Genomic DNA, 22,153 nt, shown 5'->3' on the forward strand with positions numbered 1-22,153 from the left:
ATCAACAGAAAGAATTAATTGCCGCTACTGTTTAATACTAGAAGACCACCATGTTTAAAGGCTATGGATAATTCATGTCAACTCTCAGTGCTGACCTGAATGGTCCCCTTCCTCCAGCACACATGGCCATACCCAGCTTCTGAGTCTCCCTTGATGCTCACAGGGGCCGGTGACATAGGAAGCCATGTGGACAGGGGCAGAAAGCATTGGGTGTATCAGGCCAGCCTTGGCCAGCATTAACATCCCTGCCTCCCTCTCTTCTCCTATGGATTGACTGAGCGCAGAAGGTGGGCCACAGGGCTCCACAGCCTTGGAGGATGGCACAGCCACAAGACCAAAGAGCCAGGTCCTTACGTCTGGGTGTAAACTTAGGTAATACTGAATTTACACAAACAGGAAATAAACTTCAAATGTATTCAATCAATGAGATTTGAGGATTGTTGTTACAGTGGTTTGCCAACCTCAACACGATAGATTTTCAAATACACAGCGGTCCATTCATTATAAAATATTCGATATGGAATCCTAGGTCAAACTTGATCAGTGGTTTGAGATGGGAAATGGCAGAGATGGGTGGGGGTGGTCACTGAAAGTAACAACTAGCCTTAGGTTAGGTTTCAGGTTGAAAAACTGAACTACATAGGGTAAACCTCCATCTCGGACTCTGCACTGGTCCTGATATTAAATATTCTCATTACATATCCCATTTGGGGGCTCAGAGAAAACTTGCCCAACATAGCTAAGTTGAACTTCAACATATTTTAACATGTATTCATATTTCAACATTTGTATTAGAACATATTCTAATGTAAAATACAAAATTGAACCATTTTAGTTTGATTCTACAATTATATTGATTTATAAGGTCAGACTCTCTATGAAGGACCAACCAAAGGGCTTAAGGCACACGAGAGGATTTTCAAATACATCCAGTAGGACACCTCACCTAGCACTTTAAAATGACAAAGCTTATCAAGATGGGCTGTGGAGATCCATCCTGGGAGCCTTTAACACAGCATAGTATTATTTCTTGAAAGTTCACTGGAATCACCAATAGGAAACTTATGACAGGGTGGGTATAAACTGAGAGGGAGGGGCCTATAAAGAAGTAGGGCACAGATAGTTTTAAGGCATTCACCGTCAGTCCCTCAAGACCCCATGTGGGATCTGGGAACAGAATCCCCAGCTTTGCTGCCTTGGTTTAGATGTGCTTCATTAAAATTCACTTAAGCATGTGCTGACGTGCACAGGCTCTCTGAATTTTTCTTTTTTTTGGTGCTGGGGATCGAACCCAGGGCCTTGTGCATGCAAGGTAAGCACTCTATCAACTGAGCTATATCCCTGTGGCTCTCTGAAATCTAGGGTCTGGCCTGAATGCTTGCTGAGGTTTGGCATTCTCCTGTGCTACAGGATGAGCACAAGGCAACTGGGGCAGGGGTGGGGAGACTCCCAACACAAAAAGACTGAACTCAGGTAAAAGAGGGAGAAAAACGCAAAGAACTAAAAAAAAAACCTCTCAAAATAAAAAGTTTAATTTGCATTAAGTATAACAATATGCAGTCTACATATGCTCAGAAATACAGCTAAAAAGTGCAAGTGTCAAGAACTATGATAATTTTGAAAATAACCATCTAACTTTTTATTAGATATCTGACCAAGAAGATGCTGTGAGACCTGATATGTCAGGTTTTGTAGATTATTTACATGCTTTTTGCTATACATTCGGGCTTTTACCTGAAATTTCATAAAAGGAAACTTCATTAAAACTAGTTTAAATTCTACAACTACTGAGAACAAAGAAAACCGGTAGAGGTGAACAATTCTCTCATCCAGTCAACAGGATAGCGTGGTCACCAAATGGTGGACTGTGTCTTCTTCACCCCATTTGGTGAGGAAGGCGGCTTTGAGAAGTTAACCGAACAGTCAGGAGAAATGAGAGGAAGTGTTGCGTGGGTCTATGGGCAGGGTATTGGGATCTAGAGTCCCTTTTGCCTTGAAAGAAAATGAAGTAAATGAGTATAAAATGTTAAAATTAGAAAATGGTAGTGAATAATCAAGACAAGCTTAATTATTTCAAACAGCTTCTTAATTTGGATAAGGAGTTCACAGTCCTACATTTTTAAAACAATTTCATTTATTTGTGTTTTACTAATTCACTTTAATGTTATTCCATGTCTTGCTAAAAGCCCGGCAAAATTAAGAAAGGACTCCTAACACATCACTAAAGTAAACTACACTACAAAAGAACCAGAAAGGTCAGGACCTGGGTGTATCCATGATCCACCTGACAGCTGATCTCCAAAGGCAGATAGGAACATGTGCTCTCACTGCCTTTATTCCACAGCATGATGTCATCCGTGCTTCTTGCTAAGTTAGGGAGGTATTCACTCCAGCTAGGTTTTATTGACTTTTAAATAGCTGTCCCACTGCTTTGGAAAAACAGATGGTCCCTCTTAGGATCTTCCAACTTCACAATGGTACACTGGATGGAAAACCCTATTTGGAACTTTCAATGTGGATCTTCTCTTGGGCTAGATGTGGCCACACACTCCCCCACGATGGATGCTCCGCAGTGGCAGCAGCCACTCCGCCCAGGTAGTCACCTAGGCCACGGTGGACACTGACATTCCAGTCACGCTGTCGATAGGCTGTGATGTTCAGTAGGTCAGGACTGTTTGCTGCACCTTGACACAGGAGTCACTGTACAGTGCTCCTACCAGGAAGTGATCCTGCCCCAAGTCAAGGAATATCTGTGATCATTCTTCCTTCTTGACTAGCTCCCCGCCACCTTTTTTTTGGTACTAGGGGTTAGACCCAGGGGCATTCTATGACTGAGCTACATCCCTGGCCCTTTTTGAGACAGGGTCTCAAGAAATTATTGAGGCTGACCTCAAACTTGCAATCCTCCTACCTCAGTCTCCTGAGTCCCTGGGATTACAGGAGGGCACCCATCTATTCTTATACATTATTTTCCAGAATGCTTCACTGTACTGGAAAATTAGGACACTGTTCATTCTATAGCCACTGAGGCCCCACTCAAAAAGGGTTTCAGCCCAAATTCCAGAAAGTGCCTGTGAAGCGACCTGCCCACAGCCCTGAGCTTCAGACACTGAGGAAGGTGTAGCCGGGCTCCGGCTTGCCACTCCTTGCACAGAAACGCTTTGACCATGTAGATGACCATGGTTAATTCCTAGCAATCATTCTAGATGCTTCTTGTCTATGGGGAATAGTAGCGAAAATACAAATTCTATAGTTGGTAAGAATTGTTTTTCAGTAACTGGCTTATAACCAGTAGACCTTGAAAACTTTTTTTTTTTTTTTTGTACATACCTGTATTTAAACTGGATCCTCTGAAGATCTATCTATCTCAAGAACAGCATTTTCTTCCTAGGTATGAAAGGGTTTAGAATTACATAAGATTTTTAAGTCTCTATTTAATCAATCTCAACCAGGGATTCTCAACCTTTGATAAGTGATGAGCCTTTTAAAAACCATCCATTGCTGGCTCACTGTTATGGATAAATTTCTATTTTCCCAGTTCATTTGTATAATCATGGCCTATGCTTACATTCTGAGGGAATGGCAGGGGGCACAACCACCTGGAAACTAATAATGCAAGCATTTCGGACAACTTGGCCAGGCCCTTCCACGCTGCACCCGTCACAAGCAGAAAAGCACCCCTACTTGTTTCTTCCCTGTGCCGGTGTCAGCAGGTCCCCAAGAGAAGCTGGGGGACAAAGGAGCCTGCTGCCCAGTCTCAGGTGTTTGCCAAAAATGCCAATTTTATTGCCCTTCCCTCTGCCTGTTTATTCCCAAGGTCACTCACCCAGGAAGTAAAGAGGGCCGTGCCCTTTAGTCCTCCCTTGTCCTAGCAGTGCAGGTGAGTTACTCAGGAGTTAGCCAGGAATCCATGAATTCTTAAACTCTGGCATATTTCTAAAACAGGCTGAGAATTCCTGGTGTAGCCAAAAATTATGTGGTCTTAAAACATTTTGAATTTAGTATTTTAGCCAGAAAAAAAAAAAAGGATTTAATTTCATTCAAAAATTTCTAACAATTAGTATTTGTAAGAAAAAAAAAATCATGACAAGAAATACATTGTACTGCAGCACTACAGCATGCAAAAGAGTTCTCAAGAAGAGAACTGTGAATATATTCTAAAATTACTTGACTAGGCAATTAAAATCATTCTGACCACTACATAAATAAAATTTACAGAGGTAAAATATATAACCTGAAGACAAATTTTCCTTTTAATATTGAAAATGTTGGTACGGCTATGAATGCTTAAATTTCCCAGTATAAGAAAGCTGATCCTTAGAACACTCAGCAACGTGAGTATTGAAAAATATCAACAGTTTCTTTTCATTCCCAGTCTTCTCCATTGAAGAGGCTGCACTCAGAGGTAGCACTCCGTAAGGCCACAGTGAGCACATCTGGCTTGAGAGGTTGCTGCACCAACAGACCTGAGGCCTACGGTGGGGGGAGAATGATTCCTAAAATATAACACTCCTAAATGAGGCAGAACCTCAGGGATCAGCAGGACTACAGCATCAATTTTCTATCATTTTTCATCCAGCTTAAAGCAGAATTGTGCATACATGTGAATCAGACTGAGCTCTGCATTATAAATAGATATAGACACACATACACATTGACACAAACTCAAAGGGATGATGGTGACTCAATAACCCATCTGGTTTGTCAATTTCTGCTCAGTGTGAAAAAGCAAACTTGTCCTGAACATTCAGTAATAAGCTGATATCCTCCAGAGATCTGGATAACCTGCCCCTTGGAGCTGCAGAAAAGCACCATCTAGTGCTCTTGATATCAACATGTTCTTGGTCCCTGAAGTTTCTGGAACACACCATTGAGGCACTGGGACCTCAGAGCCAGATTCTCTCAAAAAGACTCACAGAGGCAGTTTACAACACTCTGCCAACTATGTGACTGTATGTGAACCTAAAGTCTTTACAAACTTTAGACATGAACAAAACACACACACAAATTACTTTATTTTTAATCAAAAGATGAATCATCGTCACTGTAGTGAGCATAAATCCATGAGTCAGAATAGCATGCAATTTTTTATTATTTTCTAAATCTATTTGTACACTTAATACTCCAGTATTAATTTCACGAACAATATAAAGAATATCCTCCCCAGTGACAGTAAACTGCAACCACTCACCTAAAAAGGAACAAAACTCTGCCTCTGAAATATTTACTAATTACACAATATTGAAAATGAATAAACACTGTAAATGTTAAAATATTAAAACTTTAACATGTCTGCCTTTTTAAACATTTAAAATCTTTGTTAAAAGATCATGCAGAATAAACACTTCATGAAAATGCTCCATGACACTCAAACATCAAGGCAATGAAACACAAAAAAGCAACTATCTGCACAATGACTGGGCACATAAATAATTTAATCAGCATAGCATATTAATAAAATTGATTAAGTGATAAACATCACAAATATAACACTAAATCTAGGTCACGCATCTGTGATCTCACCATCTACAATCCTGTGACTTAGGATCTACTGCCAGATTAATTCTCCATAAAGAAGTTATGTTAAACCGACAAAAAACTCATAATGGCCTACTTATACTACTATGGGTACTGTTGGCTCACTTTCTTGTCAATTTTTAAAGCCCTTCTTGTTATATATTATATGGTTCTACTTAAAATTTAAACTTCTTTGATAAGCAATTTGACACTATATAGAACACTGATTCTCAATCTACTAAGTATTCCTTCACCTTTAATATCTGGGATACACTAAAATATGTAAATTCTTTCCTAGATTAAACCCCTTAAAAACAAAATTTGCTTTTCTGCTTCATCTAACAGCATGATTTTCCTTAAATGTTTGATGAATGAATGTTCTACAAAAGGGAGCACTAGTTTTTTCTTTTGCAAATTAAGCCCTTTAAATTCAATAAAACATTTCTGATCTATCTTTATAGCATGATCTTGTCTCAAAAAGTTTTATGGAGTTATGTGCCAACAAAAGACTTTTAAAAGTAAGGTTTTATGCTGCTAAATATAGAGACAATAGAGGCTGGCTGGTGAACTGCCATTTCTTAGGTGTCCTCTGTTGTAAAGCACATACTTCTTTCACCAAAGGCTTGACCACCTATTAACAAACTATAATGAAATGCATACAGGTGATGTACATGATGGTTTCAAAATATAGGACAATTTTGTTATAAGTATAGTAATACTATTCCACTTTTCCTTGCTTTTCTTAAAGAATGCTTTCTCTTTCTTCTCCGAAACCTGTACTATCAGAAGGTGCCACTGTATGGAGCTCTGGAGAATCTTTCGAGAGCCTTGTGTAACTTGAACGCTGGCTACGCTTGTGTGTCATGCTTTTTAGATTTTCATTCTGAACAGCAGTTGGGTTGGGACTGGATCCAGGCCTCAGAATGACTTGAGAAGTCTCCCTCATTCCCTCCATTTCATCAAAATTTTGATTGGCTCTATTAGCTGGAGCAGTGTTGTTGTTCAGGGTCATGGTACTCGGGGTTCGATTCAGATTATAGGTCTTCTGGCACGCAGGCCAGCTCTCTTCAGGGCTGCTAGCTATCAGGCTACATTCAGAAGGGCTTTTCTTGTCTTCTGAGCAAATGGACATCCGAGCTATAACTGGATCTTGCAGGCCACTCAAACTATGTGGTATTCCCCTCTTCCCACTATGACTGTCATCTTCCAGCTCGATGAGGTTTGCCTTTTCAAGCTGAGAATCATCAGCTGCTTCATTGTGCAGAGAGTGATTGGGAGAACTTTCGTTGGATCTCACTCCTGAATCCGATGAATCCTTTTTGTCAAGGAGGGCATCAGATAAATATTCCTTAGCTTTAATGAAGGTTCTGATTGGCTCCGTGCTGTGTTCTGGAGACTTAGATGCTCTCTCTGCTTTGCCTTCAGCTTTTTTCTCTTTGTCATCTTTAAGCAGTGGAGTATTATCTGATTCTTCTGCACCAGATTCATCTTCATCACTTGGAAGTTTCTGATAGCGCAGTCCACTTCCCTTAAGCTTCAGATCTGTCTGGAAGAGACTGGACCTTTCTGAGGATTTCTTGCCTAGAAGTAGCTTACTACCAGACTGGTCAGATTTTTCATCCTCTTCAGTAATAGGATCCAGGGGCGAGGCATCATTAGTGGAAACCCCTGATGATGAATAATCTATAACGTCCCCCCTCTTCATTAAAAATGATTTCCTCCCATCCTCTTGCTTTGGCTCACTTTCCTTCCCCTTTTCTTGTTCTAGATTAGAATGAATAGAGCCCCCTGATGAACTCTGACCCATGTAATACGTGCTATGTGGAGAAGATCTGCCACTAATTGTTGTAGACCCTGTGCCCCCTTCTAATTGGGACATTTGAGCAATATATTCTCTATATGCATCTCTATACTCGGCCTGCACCTTATCAGTAAGCTTTGAAATTTCAATACTGGAATCCTGGGAATTGAGACTCGAAAGACTTGGGGTTCTGCGAGTTTGTGACTGTGAAGACAGAAAAAAAAAAATTAAGAATTCAAATAAGCAAAAAAAAAAAAAGAAAAAGAAAAAAGAAAGACATAACACATCAGCTTAGAAAACATATATATACAATAACAATTTTAAATCATCAAAATACCAAGTTCTTTTAAAAGAACTCTACCTAACACGTTAACAAAAGTGTGAACTTACGACTGATTCTACTGTTATTAGGAAGTTTTATGCAAATTTTAATAAAAGTAATTTATCATTAATATTTAAAAGTATAATTAAAGTTTATATTAACAAATAATATTAGCATTTATTTTCATAATGTTACATTTTCAAATTTTATTTCAGGTAAAGTCACCTCACTGATAAAAACTCCTCTTGGAAGAAAGAAGGACAATGAGAGTTAAGACATATCTCAAGACAAAACACTTGCGTCTTCAAGGCATGATAGAAGGAACCTGCCTCAACTTGTGAGACATGGAAGTTTCTGTCAAATTTCAATCCAGAGGAAGAAAATGTACTTCAAATGCCAAAGGGGAAGGATTTAAAAGGAATAGAGTGTAACAGAGAAGACAAAGATTTCTAATAACTGCAATGAAAGCCATGAGGCCAGAAGCTGGGCCCTAGTCAACACAGAAAATGAAATAATTTTAAAAGTCTGACTTCCAAAATAAAGTTTTGGGATTAAAATTGCTTTAGATCCCACGAAAGCTAATAAATGAGCAATCTACAAAGTACAGACTAGGAAACAGCAGTGGGCTATGGAAGAAGAGGCATCACAAGAGTTTAGAAAGGGGCAAGAGCAAAGCCTGATCCTGGACAAGAAGCAGGGCAAAGCCTGCTCTGTGGAAGGTCCTGGACCCTTGAGAGGGCTCCGGACACTGTCAGACAGGAAGGACAGTGCCATCCTCCATCCACAGTACAGCTGTTCCCAAAGGCAGAGTGTGGCCCCTGACAATGCTATCTCCCCCACCCACCTTCATCCTCCCAAGAGCGCCCACGGAGCTGCCAAACCTCATGCAGGAGACATAACAGTACTCAAGGCAGCAGCACTCAGGGGACCCAATGTTCTTCTACGAAGCCAGGCATTAAAGAGATGCGCAAAATAATCCCATTCTCACTAGATTTTGTTTTGTTTTGTTTTGGAAAACAGCCATTCTTCAGAAAAATATTAATTATCTTAACATGTATTTAGTTTATTTTTAAATAAATTAATAAATATTTAGAAAAAAATTTGGTTTATATTTTTAACACAATAAATATTTATAGTAAAACATATAAACAAAATTCTTTGGGGTCCTCGATGATTTTTAAGAGTATAAAGGGATCCTAAGAACACTTTGAGGACTGCCGCATGAATGGGAAACAAAGAACTTTCCGGGTAAAGATGGAAATACCAGGAATAGTAGAGCTGAGGCTGAGATTTCTTAAGAAGTTTTAAAAGGAATCCTAGGGAAACGAAAGGCACTATTGAAACACAGATAAAAGAATAAAATGTGGGCTTTGTTTATTATAAAATACATAATTTTACCTGTGTTAATATTCAATAATAAAATGGTTTCTCAACTTAAATAAGATAAAAAGAAGAAAAAGGATGAAAAAAGTATTTTTACTACTAAACAAAACACTCTTAAGAATGGTGGCCCTGCCAGGTACTGCTCTTCCTGAACACTACTCCCTCGTCAGCAGAGGTTCCTTATGATTTTGCTGTTTTCCTCCCTTGCCAGCTTCTGGACCCTGCTGTTTTCCACTAGTTCCTCTTCTTATTCTGCTTACTCCTCCTCCTGGGTCTCTCACTTGTATTTCAGTTCTTGCTTCTCACCTGTCCTCCCTTTTCTAAGACTATCCCAAGGGAGATCTCACTTATGTCCAACAGCAGGTGACAAAGGGCAGACAATACCCACAAGGAGTGTGTGTATCCTGGAAAATCAGATTATAGGCTGGGTTCACTGGGAGGACGGGGCTAACTGTCAATGAAGATGTGCTTCAGGCAACGATGAACTGCCCTCCCAGGAACACAGCAAGGGAAAGGCGAATCTGCAAGCACCCTCAGCACTGCAGCCCAGTCCTTCTTACTCTCCACACCATCGCCCTACTTTATTTTCACAGTTCTTGTCAATTTTTGAAACCTCTTATTTTTCCCTATTTTACTGAATGTCCCTTACTAGGTGAACACAGCTGCCTGAGAGAAGGCACTCCTCTATCTTGCCCACTTGGGTACTCATTAAGCATTTTCAGAGGTGACTCTATTAGCATACTACTGTATTCTCAGTGAATCAAATACTGCCCTTATTCTTCAATATTATGACATATGCCATGCAGTAAATACCTGCCAACTTAGATTACTGTGACGCGGGGCGCCTTCATCTAGACCAAGTGTGTTCAGTTCTTCAAAGCTGAAGTTCAGTGTGTAAGGAGTCTGATTGGAAAGTTCAGTATGAGGCAATTCGCTGTGTGAAGACCGACGAGCAGATTCCCCATGAGGAATCGGAGCACTGGTGTTTTCATTAAGAAAACGGGGGTCTTCAGGGACCACTTGGTTTTCTGCATTTCTCATTTCTAATACCTTAACAGAAGAAAAGACATCATGTCTACATTGACAAATCACAATTAAAAGCTTTACAAATAGTTTTAAAAAATATAACAATATAAAGATATAACGGGAATGAGAAGGCACACATACTCTAAGTGAATTTCTAATGAATTTGTACTTTAATTTAATAACACTGAAAGAATGGCAGAAATCATCTAAAATATATACAGTTCTTACTCTTAATTTGTCCATTATATCATTAGTTTAGTTAAAAATCTGAGAGCAAAATGAGTTGCACAAAATGCAACTGGAGTGTGTCAAAGAAACCCAGAGCTGGGGTGTAGTCAAAGCATTAAAGGTAGATTTCAATCAGAAACTATTGCAGTGAGGAAGACGGCCTCAGTCTAGAGCTGGCTCATCACAGCAAGGCCAAGTGGAAATTCACAGCCAAGGAGCAGGGAGGGTTTGGTTGTAAAGAGGATTCTGACTCAACAGATTTTACAGAATGCTTGATGAAGGCAGGGGAGGGGAGGTTGGTAGGCAATGAGGAATCTGATCAGATACCAAAAGCAATCACATGTTGAGGCCAGGGGTTCCTTCTAAACCAATTAACAGGGATTCTTGCTAGAACACAGCCAAGTAGGCCTGGTAATGCTGGACACTGAGGGTTGAGGCCTGGAGGGCACATAGGGGCCTGATTAAGTAGGGAAAAATGAAGGAACTTTGGATTGTGCAGAGGGGAGGGAGGGGAGGGGTGGGGCTGTGGGGATGGGAAGGACAGTAGAATGAGACAGACATTATCACCCTATATACATGTATGATTACACTACTGGAGTGACTCTGCACCATGCACAGCCAGAGGAATGAGAAGTTGTGCTTCATTTGTGTACAATATGTCAAAATGCATCCTACTGCCATGTATAACAAATTAGAACAAATTAAAAAAAATTAAAAGTCCATGTTAGTTAAAAATAAATAAATAGAAACAGAGAGAGAGAGAGAGAGAAAGAAAGACAGAGACAGAGACAACAGACAGACACACACACACTTTGGCAAGTGAAAACATGGAGAGTTGGAGAGTAGTCTCTTCCTCAGATTTCTGGGAGAAATGCCCCAAAAGGCAAAGATTGCCACATACTGCTGTGTGTACTCTACATAACACAGGATGTTACACAAGTATAAAATTCAATTAAAAACACTTTTTGTGTAGTGTTGGGACTTGAACCCAGGGCTTAGTACATGCCAGGTTAGTGTTCTAGTGTTTGGGTGCACCCCCAGCCCTTTATAAATTTTATTTTGAGACAGTGTCTCAATAAATTGCCTAGGTTGGCCTGGAACTTGTAATCCTCCTTGCCTCTGGCTCCCCAGTAGATGGGATTACAGATATCACCACCACACCAGTTTAGGCCAGTGCTTGTTGGTTCTGGTTTTATACAATGTTGTAAATAATTTAATGTTTTAATAACAGTGTTATCCATATCATAATAAATATCTTACTGTGCTTCTGAAAAGGTGCCAGTCTCCAAAATTCATACTCATTTCTTTCTTCAGTTCATCAATATTACACTGAGCTAATACTCGGCCATTTATGTTTGCCTGAGTAAAAATAAAATCAAGTATAAAGACAAAGTGTAAAATATTCTGAATCACTAGTGATTAACAAGTACTCTTATATTTGGTTTTAGAGTCATTAAAGACTACAAAGGTTGACCTCTAAAAGGTTATCATCCACAAGATAGTAACAAACAAGCTGAATTTGCATAACAAAAGCCACTCCATCTTTTCCCAAGTGTCAAACATTCAAATAAAACATCACCCTTCAGAGATCACCCACACGCTAACTCTCCCAGCTAACTCCAAAACTATTTACCCTGCCATGGGTAGCAAGAAAAATGTTAGGGTATATATATAAATGTAACCGTGGAAAATCTGACTATATCTGGACTTGGTTGACCTCAGATAGGAGATGACTTCCCTGCAACCCCAGGAATCATCAAACTGTGTGGCAGAAACAGGATCTCAAAAGAGACTTCCATGAATGCATTAGCCTTGCAAGTCCAAAGCTACATGCTTTCATTCATTGTGACAGGATCATAAATCTTATATGTCACAAAAATGTGAAGTTGTGGGAAATGTGTTGCTAGTGTGACCTACTCTGATAATTATTAAATATACAAATATAATTATAGGCCAAGTATTCTTATCCAAAACACTTTTGACCAAAAGTATTTCACATTTCAGAGTTTCCAAATTTGGGAATACTAGCATGGGCTTTTGGCATTGAGTAGTCCTAACCTGAGAATCTGAAATCTGAAATGTTCTGAAATCTGAAACTTATATTGATCCCCATGTCCAAGAAGCTTCAGACTTCAGAGGATTTGGGATTTTGGGTTTTTAGGTTAGGAACACTTCAACGGTTATTCTCAAGCCTCATGGGAAAAGATGTTCACCTAAATGTGCAGTCCTCTAGAGCTTTCAATTTCTCATCAAGGCATTTTTTTTTTTTTTTTTTTTTTTACTTATTTTAGGGCATTTAAAAAAAATAGCATTGTAACTCAGCTACTTTCTTTTGTCCATTTGTAAAATAAGAGCTAAAAGGGCAATTTTAGGACACAAAATCATGGCTCCTGCTTTTCATTTACAGCCTTCCTATTTCAGCAGATAGCCCCTCTTTGAGAGGCTTGGTTTGAAGTACGCCCGCCCGTTCAGGGCCTTGTCTTCCACACCCACAGGCCGTCTCCATTGGGCATAAGGATGCGCGTATCACCTTTTTGATGGTAGCACAGTACTGAGGCAGCATGCTCTGGTCCAGCCCTTCTATTTGTTTCAGTTTCTCACATACTGCATCCACATTCATGGAATTCAATGACAGCACGGTTCCTGTGCCTGGGCCTGATCCCTAGATAGGTCAAGGAAAAATGCATGTATGAATACCATCTAATGCCAGATACATGAGGTCATGTGACAGAAAAATCATTCAGTTACATTTCTGAAATAAACACAACAAATGCATGTAACATGGTACGGAAACACCACTGGGAACAGATTTAGCTACTGTTTTACCTTAACTAGTAGCTTTTATTATAGCAGACACAGCCTGATCAAAACCACTTTTCTAAACTAGAATATGGCCTACACCAAGTTCTCCAAGGTTTATAGCCTATTCTCAAGAGAGAAGGGTCTTCAATAAGAGAAAGGACAGCTGGTTATAGTGGTATACGCCCATGATCCCTGCAACTCTGGAGGCTGAGAAGGGAGGATCACAAGTTCAAGGCCAGCCTCAGCAATGTAGCAAGAACCTGTTTCAAAATAAAAAGGGCTGGGGATGTATGTGGCTCAGTGGTAGAAGAGTGCCCCCTGGGTTCAATCCCCAGTACTGCAAAAAGAGGGGTGGGGAGAGAGGCGAGAGGTTAAAAGGAAAAAAAACATGAAAAATTAGTGATGCTTATATTATAGGACTACAAAAGATCAAGGGATCTAAAACTTTCCCTTCTAGAATATTACAATGATCACGTAACTCTCAACAGTATTACTGCTAAACACATGTGAAAGTAAATAGAATCTAGAGCTGTTCTCATTTAAAAAGAAAAGTCAAAATAATAATTCTAGTGCTCAGATGAAGGAAAACATCTGTTGTGATGACATACTATGGACTCGCCTGTGGTGCTCCCTTCAATTGTGGTTATGCACATGGAGGCCCAGGAGCAGCATAAACAGCGCTGGATTTGGACCAGAACCCAACTGATGAGGTTTTATAATTTCCTATTTTCTTTCATACAACTATTTTTGAAGATGTTTTGGGAACTATAACCATAATACAGAGAAGATAAACCAACTGATATAAAGGATAAAGATAATGGCATTTCAAAGAATCTTCCTGTTTACTGTTCAATCTAATCTTCAAATGATAAATAAGGTTTAGCATATCCTCAAGGGTATATTAATTTATTAATATTTTCTACTGCTTTTATCAGTATCTGGACAAAAAGTAGACTACTGCGTAGTTAAAAATGCCTGTTAGGCACTTGATAAACATTATTTGTCATGTGAAAACATAACATAGTATTCTTACTACTAACTGACAAATACATATACACACAGTATAGATACAGCACATGCAAATATTACATATAAGCATAAATACAGCCAGGGAAGCAGACGCTATTGAATAGACAGTTGGACTAGTAATTTTCTAAGTGTTAGGAAGTCTTATCAAGTTTATGAAGTATTTTACAGGCTCATAAAAGTTTATAAATTAATAACCTAGAATACACATTTCTCTAGACACATTTACTTAAGTTTGTTTTAAATTGATTACAAATTTAAAATGTTCCATATATTATACTGTCCAGGGCTGAACTGCTTTTAAAATATGAATGGCAAAACACTAGTTCTTCCATAATTTAGTTTTAATATCTCTATACAGAGTTCTGTTTTCTGCCTTGATGAGTACAGCCAATATTCAAAGTGTTAACTGTCTACTATCTACTATGGCAATATTTTCTATGGATTTTTAGTGCCAAACTTGTTTTTTAAATTTTTCTTTTAAACAGCTTTACTGAGAAATAATTCACATGCTATATAATATTCTCATTTAAAATATTCAATTCAATGATTATTAGGTTAATATTTATATCACTGTGAACCATGACTACAATTTTAGAACATTTTCATTACATGCAATATTTATTCTAGAAATTTTATACCAGCAGAATCCTATGTGACCTTTTGTATCTGACTTCTTTTTCTTACCATGATGTTTTCAGGGTTCATCCATGTTGCAACATGTAACAATCAATATTTCATTTTTTTTATTGCTGAATAATATTTACTCTGTGTGTGTGTGTGGTACTGTAGATTGACCCAGGGTGCTCTACCATCAAGCTACATTCCTAGCCCTTATTTTTAGATTTTAATATTAATTAACTAATTCTAATTAGGTATATATGACAGCAGAATGCATTTTGATTCATTGCATACAACTACAGCACAACATTTCATTTCTCTGGTTGCACACGATGTAGCGTTGCACCATATGTGCAGTCATACATGTACCTAGGGTAATGGTGTCCAACTCATTCCACCATCTTTCTTGCCCTCACCCTACCCCATCCTCCCCTTTGCCCAACCAAAATTCCTCCATTCTTCCCATGCCCTCCCCCTGATTATGGATCAGCATCCACTATCAGAGAGAAGATTTGGCCCTTGGTTTTTGGGGATTGACTTACTTCATTTAGCTTGATCTTATTCTTAAAGTTTGAGACAGGGTCTTGCTAAATTGCCAAGGCTGGCCTTTTTTGATGCTCCTGCTTCAGCCTCCTAAAATCCTGGGATTACAGGCATGTGCCACCACTGTATGACTACACTTATCTTTTAAATAATCTTTAATTCTGTCTTTCAAATGATTTTATTCCTCAACCTGTTTCCTTGCTCTGGATACATTTGCTTTTTTTGTTGTTAAAAAAATCACAAAAGAATAGTTTAAGCAACATAATAAATGATTGTTGTGCTGGATTATAATTCATATATGAAATAAATATTCACACTCCCTACTGATATAATACTTAATACTTTTAGAAATCCAATTAATAAATGTGAAGAGAGAAGCAGAAAATGACCACCAGTCAAACATCACAATAATGGAGGTTGTACTCAAGATCCACCAAAGGATGTTCAAAATCATGGGTAAGAATAAATAGAAACAGGACATTTTTGGAGTTTCCAAGTATCTACTCCAAAATATTTGTTAATATGTAAAGAAAATATAAAGCCTTACAGTGTTGAAACCTGGTGGATGTCACCTCAACCAAGTGACCCAGGTTAGCTTTCCCAGTGGCAAGGCTTGTGAGTGTCAGGAACCCTCTACCATGAGGCACTGGGAGGCCATTTTGTGGTCTTCTTGCCATGCACAACCTCTTTCCAACCATGCAGAAACATCAGAGAAACTCAAATTGAGGGAGGCCCTATAAACTAACTGACCAGTATTATTCAAAAGTGTTAATAAATGTTATGAAAATGAGGTAAGATCAGAGAACTATCACAGATTAGAGGAGACCAAGGAGAAATAACAGAACATAACTGGAGAGGCTCCCGACCAGAAAATAATATAAGTGGAAAAACTGATGAAATGCCAGCAAGTCTTGGTGTAGTACATAGTATTGTACTAATTTTAATTTCTGCCTCTGATAATTGTGGAATTATAAAATTCATTAATATTAAGGGTATACCATTTTTACATCTTTTCTTTAGGTCTAAAATTATTTTTATAGTAAAATATTGTTTAAAAAATCCCAAGAGCGACCTGGGGACATAGCTCAGTGTTAGACAATGTATGAGGCCAAATAAAAAATTCCAAAAGAACTCTCTTTCAGATTAAGCTAAGACAGACAAGTGTAACAGAAATAGACCATATTAACTCTGTCAACTAGGGTAAAAAGTATAAAATGACAGACATACATGCAGAATAAGATTCCCATAATTCCATCAAAACTACAGTCTGACTTTTGATTATCTATTTATATAAAGTTGGGCTTTATCAAGGGAGAAATTATCAATTAGCAAAACTGTGTTATAATGTTTCTTTGAATAAAGAAAAACCAGTAATTACCTGCCAGGTCTTTTTTCCTAAAATAATCATAAATGATAAAATTATTTTGAAATCAAATAAATCTTATAACCAAAATAATGATTTTTGGATAGAAATTCCATTTTTTAAAAAAAGGAGAAAAGAGTATAAAAGTGATAAGGAAATAACAAAAAGCATATTCAATAATTCAGTAGGCAAAATTTTAATAGAAACTAAATATATTACTTTCCAAATACAAAAAATAACTCAAATGATATATTTTAACATTTACCATGCATTCTTACTTAAAATTTACCTATTATAAGTAAAAAACAGATCACTTTGGCATATTGATTTTATAAAGGAGAATTTACTTTTTAAAATATTTTCTAATTTGGGGACTGGGATTATGGCTGGGTGGTAGAGCGCTTGCCTCACATGTTTAGGCCCTGGGGTCGATATTCAGCACCACAAATAAATAAGCAAATAGAGTGAAGGTGTTGTGTCCATCTACAACTATAAAAAATATTTTTAAAAATTTTCTAAATTGTAAAGTGCAATGTAGCAAATGTTAATTTAAACTGTTAAATATAAACTTCAAAATGTGAACAAATTAGAATTTCTCCAGGTATAAATAAGCAACAAAATATTAAAATTATTTTTGGGTAAATGTTTCATTTTATATTGTAAGTAGATTAAAATTGTACTCTGAAATGTTATCATCTTTGGTAAATTCATTAAATGAGCTTAAAATTGATTAGGCAGAAATGAATGCCATGCAAAGGCTGAAAGCAACTGTTAAAATACAACCGAGGTACCAGAACAAGCAGAGGTTTGTTAACAGCCAAGCATGAAGAGGCCAGTGACTGCTTTTAATAGTCTAGTAAGGAGAGAAGGAAAGCTCACTCAGAGTTGCTGTACCTGTCTCTGTCTGTTAAACCCAGAGTCACTCAGCTTTAAGGAAGGAATAAAACAGAGTGAAGGACACGAGGACAACATCACAACCACAAGCACTGTGAACCCAGGCAGCACCCTTGGCATGCCTCATATTTCCCCTGCACTTTGAACAAACCACCCCGACAGCATCACAGAGCAGATGATGCATACATGCGTGCACATGCGTGCGCGCACCCACACACGCTTATTTTCATTAACATGCACCTGGTAATTTTAAAGTTATAAAATTTCTCAAAATTTTTTTCTATTTTCTATTTAAAATTCATATTTTCTATTATTAATCATGTACCATATAGTCAAAAAGAAAACTGGGAAATTAAATCTGCTATAAAAAGTCAATATTCCTCCTATATATAAGCTTAGAACTTAAAAACATTTAATAAAAGGGCTTATTTAGCTTATTATATGATTAACTTATAAAATGAAATATCATGTGGATAAGATGAAACCATGTTATATGCATATAAGAATATGCCACAATGAAATCCATTATTGTGTATAACTAAAATATACTAAAAAGTAATTTTTAATTGCCAAAAAAATAACCCAAAACAAATATCTAGCTGCATTGTAGTTAATTGTCAGAGGAACACTTTTAAATGGAGGTTTGTTTCATTGGGTATGTAGATAATAACAGATGACCTATAACACCATATCAAAAGAAAGGCCTTAAGAGTCTCACAGTCCAAGAAATCACAAATGTGATGGAGAGAACCCACATACTATGATGAACATAGTATTAGTTACATGAATTTTTTAAAATTCTAATTCAAAGCAAATAACAACTGCTGTTAATTTTTTTTATATGTATTTAATTGGTGGAAAGTACTCTTGGTATGTTTAAAACAGTCTAAAGATGATGACAATATTCTTCATTTACAACATCACTTTAGTAAAACAACAGTCAGGAGTTCTGCTGGTCTAATGTCAGATGTCTTTCTTTTAACATAATATCTGGAACTCATCATGAGAATCCCATTTTTACATTTATATTATCAAGCTGATTATAAATAAAATTTCAAAAAAGTGACTATCTATGGATATTTGCAAAAATATCAAAAAAGGAGTGCTAATGAAATTATACATCACTATAACATACTCAAATCACAAGGGAATGCTACTCTTAACTTAGTTGGAAAATGTAATCTCCAAAGTAACTGAGAAATAATAATCTTGTCAAAGTTGACAGATAAAGTTTAGTACATTCCAAGGGAAATATTTTTTAAAACCCAGGTACTACACAATTACAATGAATATGATTTGTTATTTTTTAAACTTTTACATGTACTCTCAGCTATAAATGGTACTGTAATATTTCTGGTGAATTTAATTGAAGTTTATCAATTGTTTAGGAAAAAGGTTTCTTAATTGAAATCTGACAGGAAAGACTTTGAAGCAGGAAGTAAATACACTTTTTGCTACACTTTAATAAAGGAAAAAATGAACTGAAATTATTCAAATGAAAACTCGTTTCTAAAAGTGTGAATGATGTCCACGTTGGTTTTGCCACCAGCTCCCAGGACCCCTGTCCAGAGCACCTGGTCTAAGTAAAACCTATTGTCCCAACTCCTTACCCACAGCATCTTTAACTTTCTTGTCCAAGTCTTCTCCTGAACAATAAGAGATATCTTGGTTTGGACACATACTTTGAAAACAGGATGTAAGTTCTAAGCCAGTGGTGGAAATATGAATTGTCTACAAATGAGCCCCATCTTTTTTTACTTGGTCACTCCATGAACTGGATCCTGTTTAATGAAAATCAAGACCTTCATTTTTAATGCCTTTATTAAACAATAGTTTTCTTCAATCTCTGCATGTAAGAGCACAGTGGAAGCTGAGTTATTGTATTAAAGCTGCATTTGTAATTCTGAAGTTCTTTATGTTTAAATTTGGTGCTATCTATTGTCATGCTTTTTCAACAAGGCATAAAGTGATTTACAGATGTCTCAAAATGTCAAGAAGACAAGAAAGAATGACTTCTTAATATTGCTAACTCCCTTGGGGGCCTTCAAGGCCACAGCCAGCTGTAGAGGGCAGGACTTCTAGCAGTTGTGTTACCTGCCGTACCCTGGCTGGCAGTGCCTTGCATGCTCAATTAATGTGCGCTGAACAATGAATGATCACACAGGCATTGCGGTACTCCAGGCTCCGTCAGTCAGGGAAGGGTAAAAGGATAAAAAATGCCATGTTATTCCTTCCTTTGAAAAATGTTTGTCAGTGAAATTCTGTTACCACAGGAGCAGCGAACTCTAAGTCACTCTAAGTCACACCACTCTTGTGGTGACTACACAGCACAATGCCATGGGGGAATGGGAGAGAGACCTGGCCCAACCCAGCCTTCCTAAGCTGTCACCAAATGATCTCAGTGCCACTACAGTTGACCCTTGAGCAATAAGGGGATTAAGGACACCGACTCCACACACAGTCAAAAATTCAGAGAATTTCTGACTCCCCCAAAACTTAACCGCCAATAGCCTGCTGTTGACTGGAGGCTTACCAATGACGGCTGATTAATACATTTTGGTTGCTGTATGGATTACATACATACATGAGCACCTTGAGAGATCACCTTTTACCTTGATAAGCAGCTGACTGGACAGACAACTGCTCACACCAAGCTGGCCAGCATCCCACAGTATTTTAAGCAGAGTGTCCCAACACTTGAGCTCCTGACAAGAGCAACAGGAGATTGCTACAACATTATTGCAGTAAGTATTACGGTTAATTTTACGTAGTTATGATTTTATACTGCATCTTTACACTTTTTACATTTCTCTCATTGCAAATGCACCATGGATAGTCTTGGTATGCATAAGTTTGAATAAATTTTAACTATAATAGATTTGTATATATTTTGTGGAAGTAAATGATAAAATAGACTTATCTATGCATACTTTATGTATTCATGATACACCATATTTTCTTAATTTTTCAATATTTCTAGATTATAGTTTGTAAAGTTTTTTCAAAGTGTTGCAAATCCCAATGAGCACATAAATGGACCCACATAGTCCAAATCTGTGTTGTTCAGGGTCAACTGTAATTCTCAATGAAAACTGCACTAAAGAGGCTCAACACACCAAGTAAAATTTCCCTGAAAAGCTTTCAAAATTTTAAAGTACAGTCATACATGTGTAACATTTCAGTCAACATGGGACCTCATATTATTGGTTGGTCCCATGATGTTGTACCATCTGGTGATATCATAGCTGTTCTAGTTTGTATAAGTACACTCTAGGTTGTTTTACACTACAACAAAATTGCCTATTACTGCAATATTCAGAGCAAACTGCTCTCATTAAGTGATGCATGACTATTTAAGTATTCAAAAAAAAAAAAAACAAACCTAGAAATTCTTCTAAATTCTAAGAACACAAACCAAATTACATCTTTTGAGTCTAAGAAGTAATAACAAGTAAACTGTCTTGAGTGTACCTAGATTGACTGGAGTTATTTGTACACTGCTCCCACTACTGAGACAAAGGTTATTTAATCTGAAACTTTTTAGTTCTGAGTCTTTAAAGCTCTGTGGAGTTTGGCTTTGGAGTAGTTGTAATAATAATAATGTACTTAAAAGTATGCTAAGGCTGAGTAACTCTTAACTGAGACCTAAGAGGAAGGTGGGCTTTTTCTAGATTAAAAAAGTTGAGAATCAGAGAGGTGAATAAACTTGTTCAAGGCTAAGAGTTCATCATCAGCATCTATTTAACTCAAAGACCAAAGCCCTTCTTTACCCACAACAGAAATAGGGGCAAAGCAGGCAGCAGGGTGCTGGAGAACAACAGGCTGGGACATGGGACATGCTCATTCTGGCCCTTTATCTGGCACTCCCCTCCTGTACCTCTAGCTGAGCCTCACAGGGTTCAACTGTGATGGAGTCATTTACGCTTGACTTCAGGTTATTATTTGTCCCTGAGGAAACCTCAGGAGGAAAGGCAAGTCCAGGTGGGGCCAGAGGTCTGCTCTCCCTGATTTTATGAACTAGAGTTCTGATGAGACTTCATTTCTAAAAAAGGCTTCTCTGCCTAAAAGGTGAAAATAACTGGTTCTTTTCAGCTCTAATATTCTGGGGAGCATATCTTAGGTCTAATATTTTCCCCACTTTTTCAAGATTTGGCACTTAATTTTTCTCAGTCATAAAATTCTAGGAAAAATATAGCAAGCATGGAAGCGTATATTTGAAATCCTCACCTTTGAGAAACACTTGCATATGTCTACGTGTAAGTCCTTGGCTGGGCTTCACAAGGTATAATCTGAACTATGTCATGTGAGAAAACCCAATTGTTTTCATAAGAATATACTTTATAATGGCTTATCAGAAACTCTTCGTGGTTAAAAAAAAAGATGGGTCTACCTCTATTTGAAAAGACCAGAGCTGGCTAACACTTTTTGGTCTGTGAGCAGCCCTCCCCCATCAATAGCACATGCTGGGGATAGCTGACCATGTGGACATGGTGTCCATCGTCCATACTGTTGCCTAAGACAGAACTGGAAAGCCTTAGGAGCAGAAGGACTAAATATTTTTGCACTGAGAAGTCTTTTGGTCCCCAACAATGTTCCCACATACAAGTTCTTCACATTTCCACCACTG

The 22,153-nt window shown here is 37.7% G+C and overlaps 1 protein-coding gene across 6 annotated transcripts in view; it reads right to left on the reverse strand.

The window, feature by feature from the left end:
- Nucleotides 1-1,514: 1,514 nt before the first annotated feature.
- Kidins220 (kinase D interacting substrate 220) overlaps nucleotides 1,515-22,153 on the reverse strand; it is a 102,803-nt gene continuing 82,164 nt past the window's right edge. For 4 of the 6 annotated variants that reach the window (XM_027937865.2, XM_027937864.2, XM_071601318.1 and 1 more), the window contains 4 exons: nucleotides 12,808-12,939; nucleotides 11,538-11,636; nucleotides 9,837-10,073; nucleotides 4,999-7,522 (listed from right to left, as the gene is read on the reverse strand). In XM_027937865.2, coding sequence (XP_027793666.1) covers nucleotides 6,260-7,522; nucleotides 9,837-10,073; nucleotides 11,538-11,636; nucleotides 12,808-12,939 — 1,731 coding nt within the window. In that variant the 3' untranslated portion in view covers nucleotides 4,999-6,259. Of the gene's footprint in view, nucleotides 2,730-3,330; nucleotides 3,388-4,998; nucleotides 7,523-9,836; nucleotides 10,074-11,537; nucleotides 11,637-12,807; nucleotides 12,940-22,153 lie in introns of those variants that run through there. The other 2 variants (XM_071601319.1, XM_071601320.1) reach the window with 2 other exon arrangements.

Source organism: Marmota flaviventris, chromosome 14, assembly GCF_047511675.1.
Source record: "Marmota flaviventris isolate mMarFla1 chromosome 14, mMarFla1.hap1, whole genome shotgun sequence".
NCBI lineage: Eukaryota > Metazoa > Chordata > Mammalia > Rodentia > Sciuridae > Marmota > Marmota flaviventris.